Below are 13,148 nucleotides of genomic sequence, written 5' to 3' on the forward strand. Positions count from 1 at the left end.
CAGGTTTTGTTTTGTTTTTCAAATAAAGCATGAATGCACAAAGAAGCGTTATGAAACGTATGTTGAAAACAAATGTCCATTTCTTTTCTGCATCTCTTCACACGTTGAACTGAAAATATATTCCAACCCTTTAATCGAGCATGAAACCATATTTGGGAACTTCACAAATATGTTCAACAAAGTCACAAAATACATGAGTACGTACTTGATTTTTATGATTTATGATTATAAACATCTTTAGGCTCTCAGCTTTAGAAACGTGATTCATATTTTCAGGCAGTGGACTTGATTGATGAAAAGAAAATGACTATTTGATCGTAAACTATGTGAACCTAATGCGTCCAGTAAGTCAAATTTAATGTGTAGCCTGTAAAAAAAATGTATTTCAAGGTACAGACTAAAATATCAAATCTCTTTTTCTTCTATTTTTGGGTCAAGTTGGGGCCAGACTTTCTGATCAGAAACCAATCCAAGATGGAACAAAACCTTTCATGACTTTATCCCCTCTTCTTACTCGGACCTCTCATAATCCCACTGAAAGAGGTCAGAGGTCGGAAACCACAGGAAAATATGAACAAAGGTGTGAATCTAACGAATCAAAGGTCAATGGGATCATTTAGCAACTTGAAAGTCTTTCTACTTTTATTTTCCATTCATTTCGTCGGAAAAGAGTTTGTGATAAATATGTTTTCGATTACTTTCAGTGGAAGTGAAGGAGCATTTATGCAGGACAGAATGCCAATCCTTACAGTGGGGAGCTATCTCAACATAACTGTGTGCAATATTACCATCATTTATTTATTTAGAAGTGCGTCCTTATAAAAAATGATGCTTTTTTTTTTTCCACATGGGAAAGCCAAGATTTGCCCACTCACAGATGCATTACAAATACATCCACCAACGCTGAGCTAAAAATAAAGACCGACTGAATTCGGGATCAATGTTAACGCCCAGTATTCAATGCAAACATTTATTAAGTGTTTCAAACAACATTTGAGTCGCACCCTTGTTGGAACTGTGGTTCATCGTGTGATATCACCAAGGAATGAAAGAGACACAAAAGGGACAGGGACAGAAAAAGTTGTGTATTATGCGCAATTCCATTGTTTCCTTAAAAAAAACAAAACAAAACAAAATCAAAAAAAAAAAAAAGAAATGAACATGACAATCATCTTTCAATGTAAGTTTTGGCATCATCTTCCCTCCGGTTGGACTTTCTGGAGTAATGGTTCATTAAAAATCAAAAGAACAGAACAAGGCATGCATAATAGTTACTGGTAATGCACATAGATCAAAGGATACCACTTAGAAATACAAAATCCATGTACGATGTTCATGTACATTTCATATTAATATAGCTGGTCCCTTTTCCTTCGAGGTCTCTATCTACCTGTTCCCACTGTGGGACGGTGTCTTTTACTTGGTCACTATATTCACCCTGTAAAAAAAAAAAATACTAATAATAAAGGTCTGAACTGGAATATACATATCTTCTGATTTCTCGATGTTCCAACAGTCGTATTCCTCCCGTCATCTCTCACAGCATGTTATCAAGCTAATTATTGCAAAGTAGTATTCACTTAAATAGTTTGCTTTGCATCAACTGGTCATCGGTGCCATCTACACAATCTCCTTCCAAAACATGCCATAGTTACACCCAGTATTATTTTCTATTAAAAATCTTCCGTCGGTTAGACTACAACCACCCCCCCCTCGGCTCGTTGTGAACAAGGAGCCCAGTGACTGTTTGGATCCATTCGTTGCGTTTGTGCCCATTAAACAGAAGGCTGGAACAAAAATTTCAAAATTATTTTTTTTTTTGCTTTGATTTTTTCCTTCAAAATAATGCAAAGAATTTGATTCTAATATTGGACAAAGAATAATGCACTGGTCCATTTTAATAAATGGGTGAAACAGCCAACATTTAGAGTGAAGGCTGTATACGTGGCCACATCTTAAACCATGTACAACAAAAGAAACAAAACAAAACAAAAAAAAAAACCAAGACAAAACAATTCTGTGATTAAATACAATGTTGAATGAATGTTTTTACTGTTAAAAAAGTGTACTGCAATGTATACAACTACCTTGCGCACTTCTCTTGTTGCTCAAAATGAGTTGAAGAGGGGGGCCGAGGCATTGGGAACTGATATTTCAATGGAATCATGTACAGATTTCGTTATAATGCATCTATCATCACACTCATTAGATGGGAGCGAGAGAGCGAGAGAGCGAGAGAGAGAAAGAGAGGGAGCGCGAGCAAGAGAGAGAGCGATAGAGAAAGAGCGAGAGAGAGAGAGAGAGAGAGGCAGACAACAGACACAAAACAGAAAAGATTCATCCGATTGATTTTAAACACCCTTTTGCTCTGGGACCGATGCTATGCTAGGTTACCCTCTTAGAAAAAGAAAGAGGTGGAAACAAATGTGTAATGTGCGCGTATAGATTTGAATGCTGCGAGTGCGGAACCAAATGTTCGACCAATAAAAGTCTATTGGGATCAAGTTGTACTGGTTTCTCTGGAGATGGAGACAGACTTGATTAAACCAAACATGGGGCCGAGTGTGATGGTACTGGTGGCAACGATGGGCGTCTCGAGTGGTTGGATTCGGCGGCGCCGCCCCTCCTCCTCACATGGTGGTGGTGGAGGAGGAGGTGATGTCGGTGTGTTGTGGGGCCTGGCTGGTGTTTAGTCGATGTACTGGGAGAGCCAGCGGAAGCCCTCGCCGTAGCCCTGCCGCTTCAAAACGCTGCACATGAACACCTCCAGTGGTCTCGTGTTCAGCTCCTTCATGGGAACGTTGCCCTGAGAAAAGAAACGAGCGAACGGTCACACGAAGCAATGGATCATTCTGTCATGTAAACAAAAGAAGGCGAATACGATTCTGCACATCAAGTTCATTTAAAAGTAGAAAGTAATTTGTGTTGCAACAAGATCAAGTTCAGGGTTTGACTACACTCACTGAAGGCTGAACGCAAAGTTGCATTTAAACCTGTCGAACCGATGATATAACGATTCACTCAGTGAAAGAAAACCTCATGTTTGATTTCAGACGACAAACAGCTCAGTGTGACTGTGAGGACTGCCATCAGCACTCATCCAAAGACATTTCTAGTTCGTCAAAGCCGGAGCTCATCATCTTGGATTTCTCTTTCAGTCTCGTCTCAGGGTTGGAATTAAATCTACTTTTTACAATAAGAATCTTTTGTAGGATCTTGTTTACTACACAAACAAGTGAAACACATTCAAGGAATTCAATTCCAAGTTTCAAGCTCTTGAACAGTTTAATAGCCACGACGACTCGACACGTTAAGGAACCGTCTCCTTTTAGTGAAGCAACGTGTCTTCTTACCTTTCCTGTCGTCTGTCCGTACAATCCAAACATTTCCCTCAATCTCTCCTCGCTGATGGCCTCTGGTCTGTCAATCTTGTTGCCCAGGATCAGGATAGGCACATTTCCGATGGTCTCGTCTGTCATTAACGCCTGGTAGAGGTGGAAAGGATGATTGTCTTTCAGATGGTCACGCAAGATTCAGTTCTTACCAAGAGCAAATGTGTACTGCATTCACCTTTATCAGCACCAATATCCACAATTCTAATATTCACAGAGTTCCTGTATACAGTCAGGTGGTGAAACCTAAGCAAGACGCGTGTGAATATGGAACCTTTGTTTTTCACGAGTTATGAGTGAGTGGGATCGCTGGCAAAAACAGGGAAACACAATAATCTGTCTTCCTCAAAATCACTGAAAGCGTTGGCAGTGCTGTGTGACGGGAGTCATTGCATAGCCGGCCATGGAGCAGGTGACATCACATGTAAACAGTAATGAAGCGTGGCGCAGGCAGCCTCTACTATTAATCTGCTGTTTCCATGGCGACCGTTGACCATCTTTTGAAGGCATTGGCGGTTGCTGCCAGTTACAGCAGATGTGAAAAACAGGCAAAAACGCATATTAGTCCTTGTAGATGCCATTGTGTTCACAGCTCAGGAAATATCTATTAACTTTTGTACTGCACGCACACAAAGGGAGAACATGCAAACTTATTACTCACATCCATAGCCTGGTGTTTGTGGTGTTTGCATGAACAATTCAGGTAGATTAAAAAAAAAATAATCTGAAAATTTAGTTTTTAAACCTGCCTGATCTCTGCTTGTGGATCTGGATTTCAGTAAACGCAAGTCAAAATCTCATTTGAAGGGAGAAATTTGATTTGGGAAAAACAAATATGGATGGATGGAGTACGACTCCTGCTGTACGATCGGGCACTTACATCAAGTTCTGCTTTTGATTCCGCCAATCTTATTCCGTCTGCACAATCCACAAGGAAGACGATGCCATTAATGGCAGGGAGGTAGTTTTTCCACACTCTGCGGGCTGCGGAAAGCCACATTAAGAAAAAAAAACCAACATAAAAATACAGTTGTTCACTTTGATTGCTCAGCATATTTTAGACAATACCAATAAATAGACAAACATGTACAAAGAAAAGGCACCTTGTTGATGGCCTCCAAGGTCAAAGGTGGTGAAAGTCATGCCAGCAATTGTCAGCTCTTCAGAGGCTGGAGGAGGAAAAGAGGCAATGTTTAAAAAGACATTGCTTAAGGTATCATCATCCAGTTTTCAATAAATTAGTGTTGACAGTAATGTGAAAATGTGCATGTATGTGACAGAAACATCAACTCACTTGGGTGTAAAGTTGGCACATGCTGCCCCAATCTGTCATCTTTGAGCATGTGCAGTAGCGTGGTTTTGCCAGCATTATCCAGGCCAAGAAATACTAACTTGCCGGATTTCTTGTACAGTCCTGGAACGGAGTCAGAATGATTTCAAAGCACGAGCTTGGGACAGTAAATGTGTTAAGATTGCTGCGTCACATTGCACACTCTTGTGAGAGAAAAGAACTAAAACATCTATAAAGCAGAAAGGTGACAACTGAGAAATGACTGCCAAGCTCAGACTTGTTCTCAAGAAATCACCGTTATCACACATAGAAGGGGATCAATTTAGGCTCACTAAACACAAGCACAAACATGGGGATTTGACAGCTTTTTAATTTGTACTCCGCACAGGAAGAAAATAAATTAAAGCCTTGATTGTCTGAATTAATTGATACCCTTGTGTTCTTTACAATGGCAATTAAAAAAAAAAAAAAAAAAGCAGTAGAAGGTGGATAATTCAGAGATGACTAACCATCCATATTAAAATTATTTCTGCATTTCTGAAATAGGCGTTAAAAGGACTTGATGGAAGGGAAAAAATAACAAACGCAGCACCATGACTCTTGCTTGATAACATTGCATGGCACTGAGTCAGCACGGTAATACCGAGTGGATTCGCAAAGTTTTTAACTGACGAGGCTCGACTGGACGTCGTCATTATTCACGGCAGCACGATGCGACCGAACAGGGAGAACAGGACCGACCGCTTCGAGTAGGCCGCTGCGACGCAGAAACTAGAACAGAGCACTCTGGTGTGGGGCGGGTAGAGCACCTGGTACGTAAATCAGTTTTTCCCCACCCGATTTTAATCGGACACTCGCAGATTACTTCATGTACAAAAAAACAGAAGGAGCATGAAGCACAACAAGCCAGTTTCGGCTCGAATCAAAGAACATCCAAGCTATAAATTAGGAATTTCAAAGATCTTTAAACTAGTCTGCCGGGTTTTGGTTCTGTTTCTTAACGGAGCAGTAAACTAATGCCTTCTGTGTGACAAGAGTTTTCTAAAAATGTTTGTGCAGGTCAGGAGCTGAACTCAACTGTCTGTGAGCAAACAGTAAACAGACTCCTCTGAGGAAACGCATCACGGATGGATTTCTGAGCACAAAGCTCACTATTTAGCACGACCATATAGGACAGATCGGCCGCTGTGAAAAGTAATGACACCCCATTCCTAATAGTTCCAGTAAAACTTATCAGTTTAATTTATCAGGATTATTCTATTTTTTCACAACTTTCCTTTTCACGTCAAGATAACGCCATCTGGACTGATGATGTGGGTTTTTTTACAGGTTTTAACTGTGATTTTGACGAGCAGCTTATCACATGTACTCACCTAAAAACTGTAGTACGCTATTTATACTGGTATAAATCCAATCCATTACGAATGACATATCCGAAGCTGTTGAATCCTAAAAAAGAAAACAACAAAGAGGACAAACGGGTAAGAAAACACGCAAAACAAAAAGATGGAATGCGTTTCTTTTAGCTGGAATACCTACTGATATAAAGCAGCTGGATTAAATTTAAGCATGTAAACACGTTGCATGGAAAATGTTTCACCCTTTCTTCATTCAAAAGTTGTTGGTTTTTTATGTTAAATTCTGGGAGTGACCTACATAGAATAGGAAAATTGAGAAGGATTTTGTCTGTTCTGCACATTTTCTGTCTAAACAATAAGAGCGGAAACTTAACTTGTGTTTTTAAGCACAGGGTGAACAAAAACACATTTGATAACACAGAACATATGTGAAAAGATCATCTGCTTTTACAGATAATACCAATGAGAAATCCACAACCACATCAACTCTGGCGGTACGGCATGATACTACTATCCCAACTTACAATCTTCTTTTTTTTAAGTAATATTGCTTTGTTAAATGGTGTCATTTTCTAGTTTACAGAAAACGCTGGGGAAAAGCCCCTAAAAACCTTAAGGAACAAACCGAACACGAGCAGAAATATTATATAACAGTAACTTTGATCAAATCCAATCACTGCAGAGCTCATACACATATCAGTTAGCAGGCAGCGTGCCTCCACCTATCAGATAGATACTTGCAACTGGTGATAAGGAAGAGTGGCCGTCTACAGCCAATGATTAGCCTGTTCCAGTAGGAGTCTTTTGACAGCAGGACAGCGATCAGCCTGTTCCAGTAGAAGTCTTGACAGCAGGACAGCAGATCCAGAGGTCTGATTACAGACCATCTGACAGGCAGCATGAGGTGCAAGAGCTTTGCAAATCTAGTCTAAATCTGGGCCTTTCTGGATGAACTAGAAAGTATTTCATTCAAAACAAAAAGAATCTGTGACGCGACTTGTTATTAGGGTGAAATCCACAGTTCCATTACAGACAATGTTGCCTTTAATGTTGTTTATGTGAAGTTCAGGCAGCATGAATATCTGAGGAAAAAAAAAAACACTTCCTCAATGATTACTTTCCTTCCAACTTCATCCGGTCTCCTTGGCTCTTCTGGATGACCGTTAAACCCATCACAACATGGAAAGTCAGTGCCAACCTCTACTCCTGCTTACGCAACACGCAAACAATTCCATGGCTAAAGTTTACAGTAGACAAAGGTCAAGACCACGCAAATAAAGAAAATACAGCTGAGTTCCACGTCAGCTGCTTGGCTTGGGCTTCTGTCATGACATAGTGAGCTGGAATTAAAAGAATATTAGCCTCACATGTGTTGCAATATAACAACAGTGTGTCTGATGACAAGCGCAGTTAGATGCGGTCTCGCACAAGGATGCATGTGACCTTAAAACACTCTGCAAAGAGACCCAGCACGTGGAAATTTAATGTTTGTGTAAGTTGGGCAGATTCAGCATGTGTTCATAGGTCTGCTGTCGATGTTTAAAGTGTGGCCCAAAAGGTAAACAACAGTAAAAGCAGCTCATACCGATACAGTTTTTAGATTAGCTAATGCCACATGTGAGCAAATAGAAATGCAAACTCAAATTTTTTGACTGATTGCTATCCCACCAAGAAAATCTGTCATCGGAATCATGACTTCATGGTCTCACCCAGACTTCCTGGAGCTCCAGACCCCCTTCCTGCTCACTCAGGTCATTGGACCAACAGCTTTTAGTAATTATCAGACTTATAGCCGAGCAGGATTTCTGAAAAGCAGTCCCATACCTCTGGGATGAAATCCTTATGTAGGTCATGTCATCGGTTTCTCTTGAAAAAGCATTCATTCACTAACACTTCTCAGATTACTCTAATTATTTGATTTGGCCTTGGTGTTACATTTTTGTAGCCCAATACAAAAACAACAAATTCAAGATAAAACAGGTTCTCGTTACGCACCGTTTTAACTGATGTATTTTCTGTCACTTATAGTAGTTTATTTTTTGTACATTTGTAATTAAGAAAGCTTTCCAATAGACCATGAAGGCTGATATTTTTGACAGTCACTAAAAATTACAAACAAGAAAGACTAGTACAAACACTGGCGATCTAACAAAAAAAAACTGTGAATTATCTGGAATGCATTATCAAGATATACTTAATCTTGCTTCAGATATCTATGTTATTGAGAATATCTTCTGTTATTTTTGTGTGGGGAAAAAATATCTTTTGAATTAATCCATCTTACGTTTTTAACCGAGTTTTAGTTTGTTGTTGTACACCACTTTGGTGATCAGACGAGTTACTTAAACATTACTTTTTTTCTGAGAAACTCTGCAACAACTGACAACATTTCATCTTAAACTAGTATTGTCACTGGATGTAACAACTCACGTAAACGTTTTAGTAGTGCAGTGGAAAATGCTATTTAATACCAAACCAGTGAGACATATTCGCATTAGGTTAGACTTAGGCCGGGCTGAAATGCCCATCAAAATCATCTGTTCTAGCATTAATGACTTAACAAGAAATATAATCTGAGCCCACTAACGTGGTTGGATTGAGATTACGAAAAGCAACATAGCAGAGGCTAGCTAACATTTGCCTTATTGGCTCATGGGAACGAGCTGGCATTAAAATACAGATCGATTATAGCAACTTGTTAGCACATCGACACTTCGCATCGAGGACTAATATTTCGATTAAACCTGGATTGAAGAGGAGTGGAGAGGCGAGCTGACGGACAGGCTAGTAGCAGGAAGCTACTAGCTACGTGTCATATTCTGGATTTAGGCGACGTTGCATCGAGAGCTTGTTGGCTACGTAAGCTAACCAGCACTTGGCGCTCCAGAAGTTGTACCAGAATACACACGAAACTCGCGGTAATGCGAGGTTTTACACCCCCGAAAGCCACATAAACGTAACATGTTGTCAGGTTGAAGTTCCATCCAACTCGAAGTGAACTGGTATGAAAACGAGCAAGGCTAAGTTGGCGTTAGCAGTGCTAGCGGCGTTAGCAGCCGGGGTCGTTAGCGAGCAACATAACAAGTGTTTTCTGACAAACACGTTAAGTGTCGTCGGAATTAAAAACTCACCCGTCGTTTATGTGGAGAATAATTCACAGCGTACGTTCGCTCTAATTGTCATGTAAATGGGTCTGCCTGCGGACTGCCAGGTCTTCCTCTCCTCTCCTTCGTGTTTTGTTACTGAGCCACGACGCTGCAATGGCTGAACAGATCCTCCCCGAAACCCCGAGCCCCGGCCCGGCCCCGCTTCCTGCTTATGTGTCACATCAGCGCTCCGGCCGGAGAACCACATCCAGCGCCCAGCATCCAGCATCAAGCATCCAGCATCCAGCACAACTCCACTGCCGCTGCTGCACAAAACATTTCAGGGAGTTTCATCCAACAAATATTCCAACAGTAAGTAATTAAGGGCAGATGTTGTGTTTTCTGCTGTGATTGTTTCAAAGTTTGGTAGAAATAAAGTTGAGTTGAACCACTATATAATTTGTATGTTTTTCTTATGTTATCTATGACAATGGTCCCCATTGTAGACCAAATGCTTTGTTTTGCATGGTTTTTTTCCTTTGCAGATTAATGTTTGCACAACATTTGTACAATATTATACAGTTAATTTTGTTGGGGTTTTTTGTTTACTCAACATCAACTGGCTATAAAAAACAAAAATATATAAATATAATGGCGCTACAATTTGTCATAATGACCTTTCGCTCTGAAGAGTGGACACCTGACTTCAAGGGACACTTATCCTTGGATATCAGGGTGTCCCTACAGTACATCAGAGGTTTTACTATAGATCGATTCATATGAATGTAAATAGACTTTTTAAATTGAATGTGTTTGAATACTATGGTGTTGATGTGTTTGAAATTAATGAATAATATTTTTTTTAATATTGTTGTAAAACGTCCTGTTTATTAAAGGATTCAACTGTTTATTTTATTTTGTTTAAGTCTTCGAACTAATTGACTTGTGAATGAAAAAAAAAACACTTTCTTGTTTATTTCATGAGTTTTAAATGTATATTTATTATAATTTCATATTGATGCTGAAACAAAGTAATTACTTTCATTCCAATTCCCTTTTTAAACTATAAAAAATACTTTGTCTAGTGAAAAATTCGGTAAAATTCATACATTTTTGATGGGAACATCCCGAGAGAATCTCATTACTTTCGCTAACAAAAGTTGGGGTGAAGATTATGTTTTTGTCTGTGTGTACTTATTTATTATCTTTGCCAACAAAAGTTGGGGCGACCAACGAAAGTTGGCCAAGAAGGTTATGCTTTAATCTGCTTTATTCATTTGTATGTATGTATGTATGTATGTATGTATGTATGTATGTATGTACAGTATGTAGGTTACCAACTATTCTGAATTAATCACCCGAATTGCAAGAAATTTTCATGGATTATTTGTCATCACCCAAGGACCAATCAAATAGATTTTGTGACGTTAACAGCAAACTCTTTCCGAATAAATAGCTAAAAACTGCAAAGAAATTTCCCATACAAAGCGGAAGAGAGAGGCACCTTATGGATTAGATCAAAGGAGATCAGTGTCTGTTGACGCTCCCTGCTCAGTGTTTCACACAGTGATGTTGCTACCTGACAGGCTCATTAGCATCAATATGAGCAAAGGGTTAACATGTTACTGATGCTAACTTGGTTTTGCAAACAAATGTGGCATTGGTGAAGGTCTGCTCTCTACCGAGTGCCTGTTCTAGTTTCTCTTGTGAATTTAACACAATCCCTGTCACCATGAAAGAGTCCTGGTAATGCACTGATAGCAGGTTTTGTAGCTCCCAACATTCCCAGGGAAGAATATGAATTACGCCGCATGGTGGAGCAGTGGTAAGTACTCTCACCTCAGAGCAAAAATGTCATGGGCTCAGATACTGGTTGGCCCTCTCTGTGTGGAGTTTGCATGTTTTCCGCATGTGTGTGTATGGGTTTCATCTGGGTACTCTGGTTTACACCCACAGTCCAAAGAAAATGCATGAGAGATTAATTGGTGACTGTAAATTGACCCTAGATGTGAGTACGTGTTATTTTTGTCTCTGTGTGTTTGCCCTGTGATAGACTGGAGACTTGTTGATGGATGGATGGATGGATGGCTGGATGGCTGGATGGATGGATGGATGGATGGATGGATGGATGGAGGAACTCACATATGTAACCTATATTAAAAAAAAGACCCCATTGTGTCTCTGCACTCTCATGCTGTGCATGTCACACTGTTGTTTCTAACAATTTTATATATTTAAAAGTTCTTTCTGAACTTTTTATCAATTGAAAACATCCATTGGAAGAAGAAAAACAAGCCAAAATTGTTTGAACAAAGGAAGGATTGGAAGGACAATCAAAGTGCAATTCTGCACCTTCAGTTGGTATAATTTCAAGATTATTCCACTCATTATCATTTCAAAGGCATAACAGCCATACATGTTGTCCTTAACTTTATTTATCAATTTTATAAAAAAATTCTAATTCAACAAAAAACATTGGCATATTTGATGAAAGAAATGTTTTTCTTAAAAATACAGCTGCAGTTAGTGACAAATTAAATCACAGACTAAATAAATACAGTTGACAGTTGAATAAAACTTGAAGCCAATACTTGAAAGTGTTAATGTTTGTCTTATGAATGACATTCTTCTGTATGTAATTTTCCTATAGGCAAGACAAGGCAAGGCAAGGCACATTTATTTCTATAGCACCTTTCAGACACAAGGTAATTCAGTGCTTTACGAGGAAATATAGGAAGTATAATAAAACAAAGCCACTAAGAAAGTAAATAAAAATTGGAATAAAGTAAATCCCTTATTAAGATAGAGGCAATAAAATAATTAAACTCTATTGTTTAATAGAAAGCCTGAGTAGATAACAGTGTTTAAAGGACTGATTGAAAGGAAATGAGTGTGTCAGCAGTACTCAGGTGTTCTGGAAATGTGTTCCACAGGTGAAGATTGTAGGAACTAAAAGCTACTTTACCTTGTTTCATCTGACTCTGGGAACACTCAGTAAACGTCTTTCTGGGGACCTCAGGGGTCTGGATGTTTCGTATTCTACAAGTAAATCGGAGATGTATTACAGCCTGAGATCATTCAAAGCTTTAAAGACAAGAAGTCAGATTCTGAAGTTGATCATTTGACAGACAGGTAGCAGTGGATTTGGCTCAGGTGCAATGTGTTATTTGTTGTTTATTTGGAGTACAAATACCTGAACGTGTACATTGACAATAAACTGGATTGGGTTAAGAACACTGAAGCCCTTTAAGGGCCAAAATACTCTATTTTTTGATGAGCACTATGCCAAAGTTGTTCTATGAGTCCGTGGTGGCCGCTATCCTCGGTTGTTGCATGCTGGGGCAGCTAACCAAAAAGTGGTGAGGGCGGAGATGGACTCTGTACAGGTGGTCTCAGAGAGGAGGGTCCGGTCCAAACTGAGGTCCAATCCTGAACAATGTCTCTCACCTCCTTCATGATGTTCTGGTCAACAGGAGGATCTTCAGCAAGACTCATATATTAATTATTATCAATTACGTACATTTTACCATTTCCTATTGATATTTAACTGTATTCCTTATTTATTCTGTGTTTTCTATTCTGTGGGGAGTAGTGTTTTAAAATAATTTCGCTCTGGGATTAATAACTATTTATATTCTATTCGACAATTGTTTTTGATCCAACGGGTTGCATTCGTTGAATAAGTGGCTTTGTTTTTTGTCCCACCTGATGCAGATAACAATGTGTGAGTGCAACATATACTTTTTCCTACCATCACAGTGTTCTAAACGAAATGATAATGACAAAATATGAGTACAATTTGAATAGGAAGATACGCCTTGCTTCTTGTTTCCAGTACAGCGGAAAAAGCCGTGCACCGGAGGAAGCATAGGGAGGAAGTGCCACGTGTCCACACTGCGCATGCCTGACGCTTTTGACGTCAGACCGCTAGGTGATCCTGCTTCCGGTGAAAGAGGAGAAGTGTCTCACTCCTTCATTCCGACAAGGCCCGTCCGCTCACCGCGGGTAGCTTAGCGGGTTT

General features: G+C 39.5%; 1 protein-coding gene across 1 annotated transcript; it reads right to left on the reverse strand.

Moving 5' to 3' along the window:
• Positions 1 to 430: 430 nt before the first annotated feature.
• Positions 431 to 9,505, reverse strand: sar1b (secretion associated, Ras related GTPase 1B). Its single transcript, XM_080482972.1, has 7 exons — positions 9,173 to 9,505; positions 6,057 to 6,132; positions 4,687 to 4,806; positions 4,496 to 4,561; positions 4,273 to 4,376; positions 3,354 to 3,485; positions 431 to 2,806 (listed from the first exon to the last, which is right to left on the reverse strand). Exons 2-7 carry the CDS (start codon positions 6,112 to 6,114, stop codon positions 2,690 to 2,692), a joined length of 597 nt encoding a protein of 198 aa, XP_080339098.1. The 5' UTR covers positions 6,115 to 6,132; positions 9,173 to 9,505; the 3' UTR covers positions 431 to 2,689.
• Positions 9,506 to 13,148: the final 3,643 nt, after the last annotated feature.

This window comes from Lipophrys pholis, assembly GCF_963383615.2.
Source record: "Lipophrys pholis genome assembly, chromosome: 16".
Classification (NCBI taxonomy): domain Eukaryota; kingdom Metazoa; phylum Chordata; class Actinopteri; order Blenniiformes; family Blenniidae; genus Lipophrys; species Lipophrys pholis.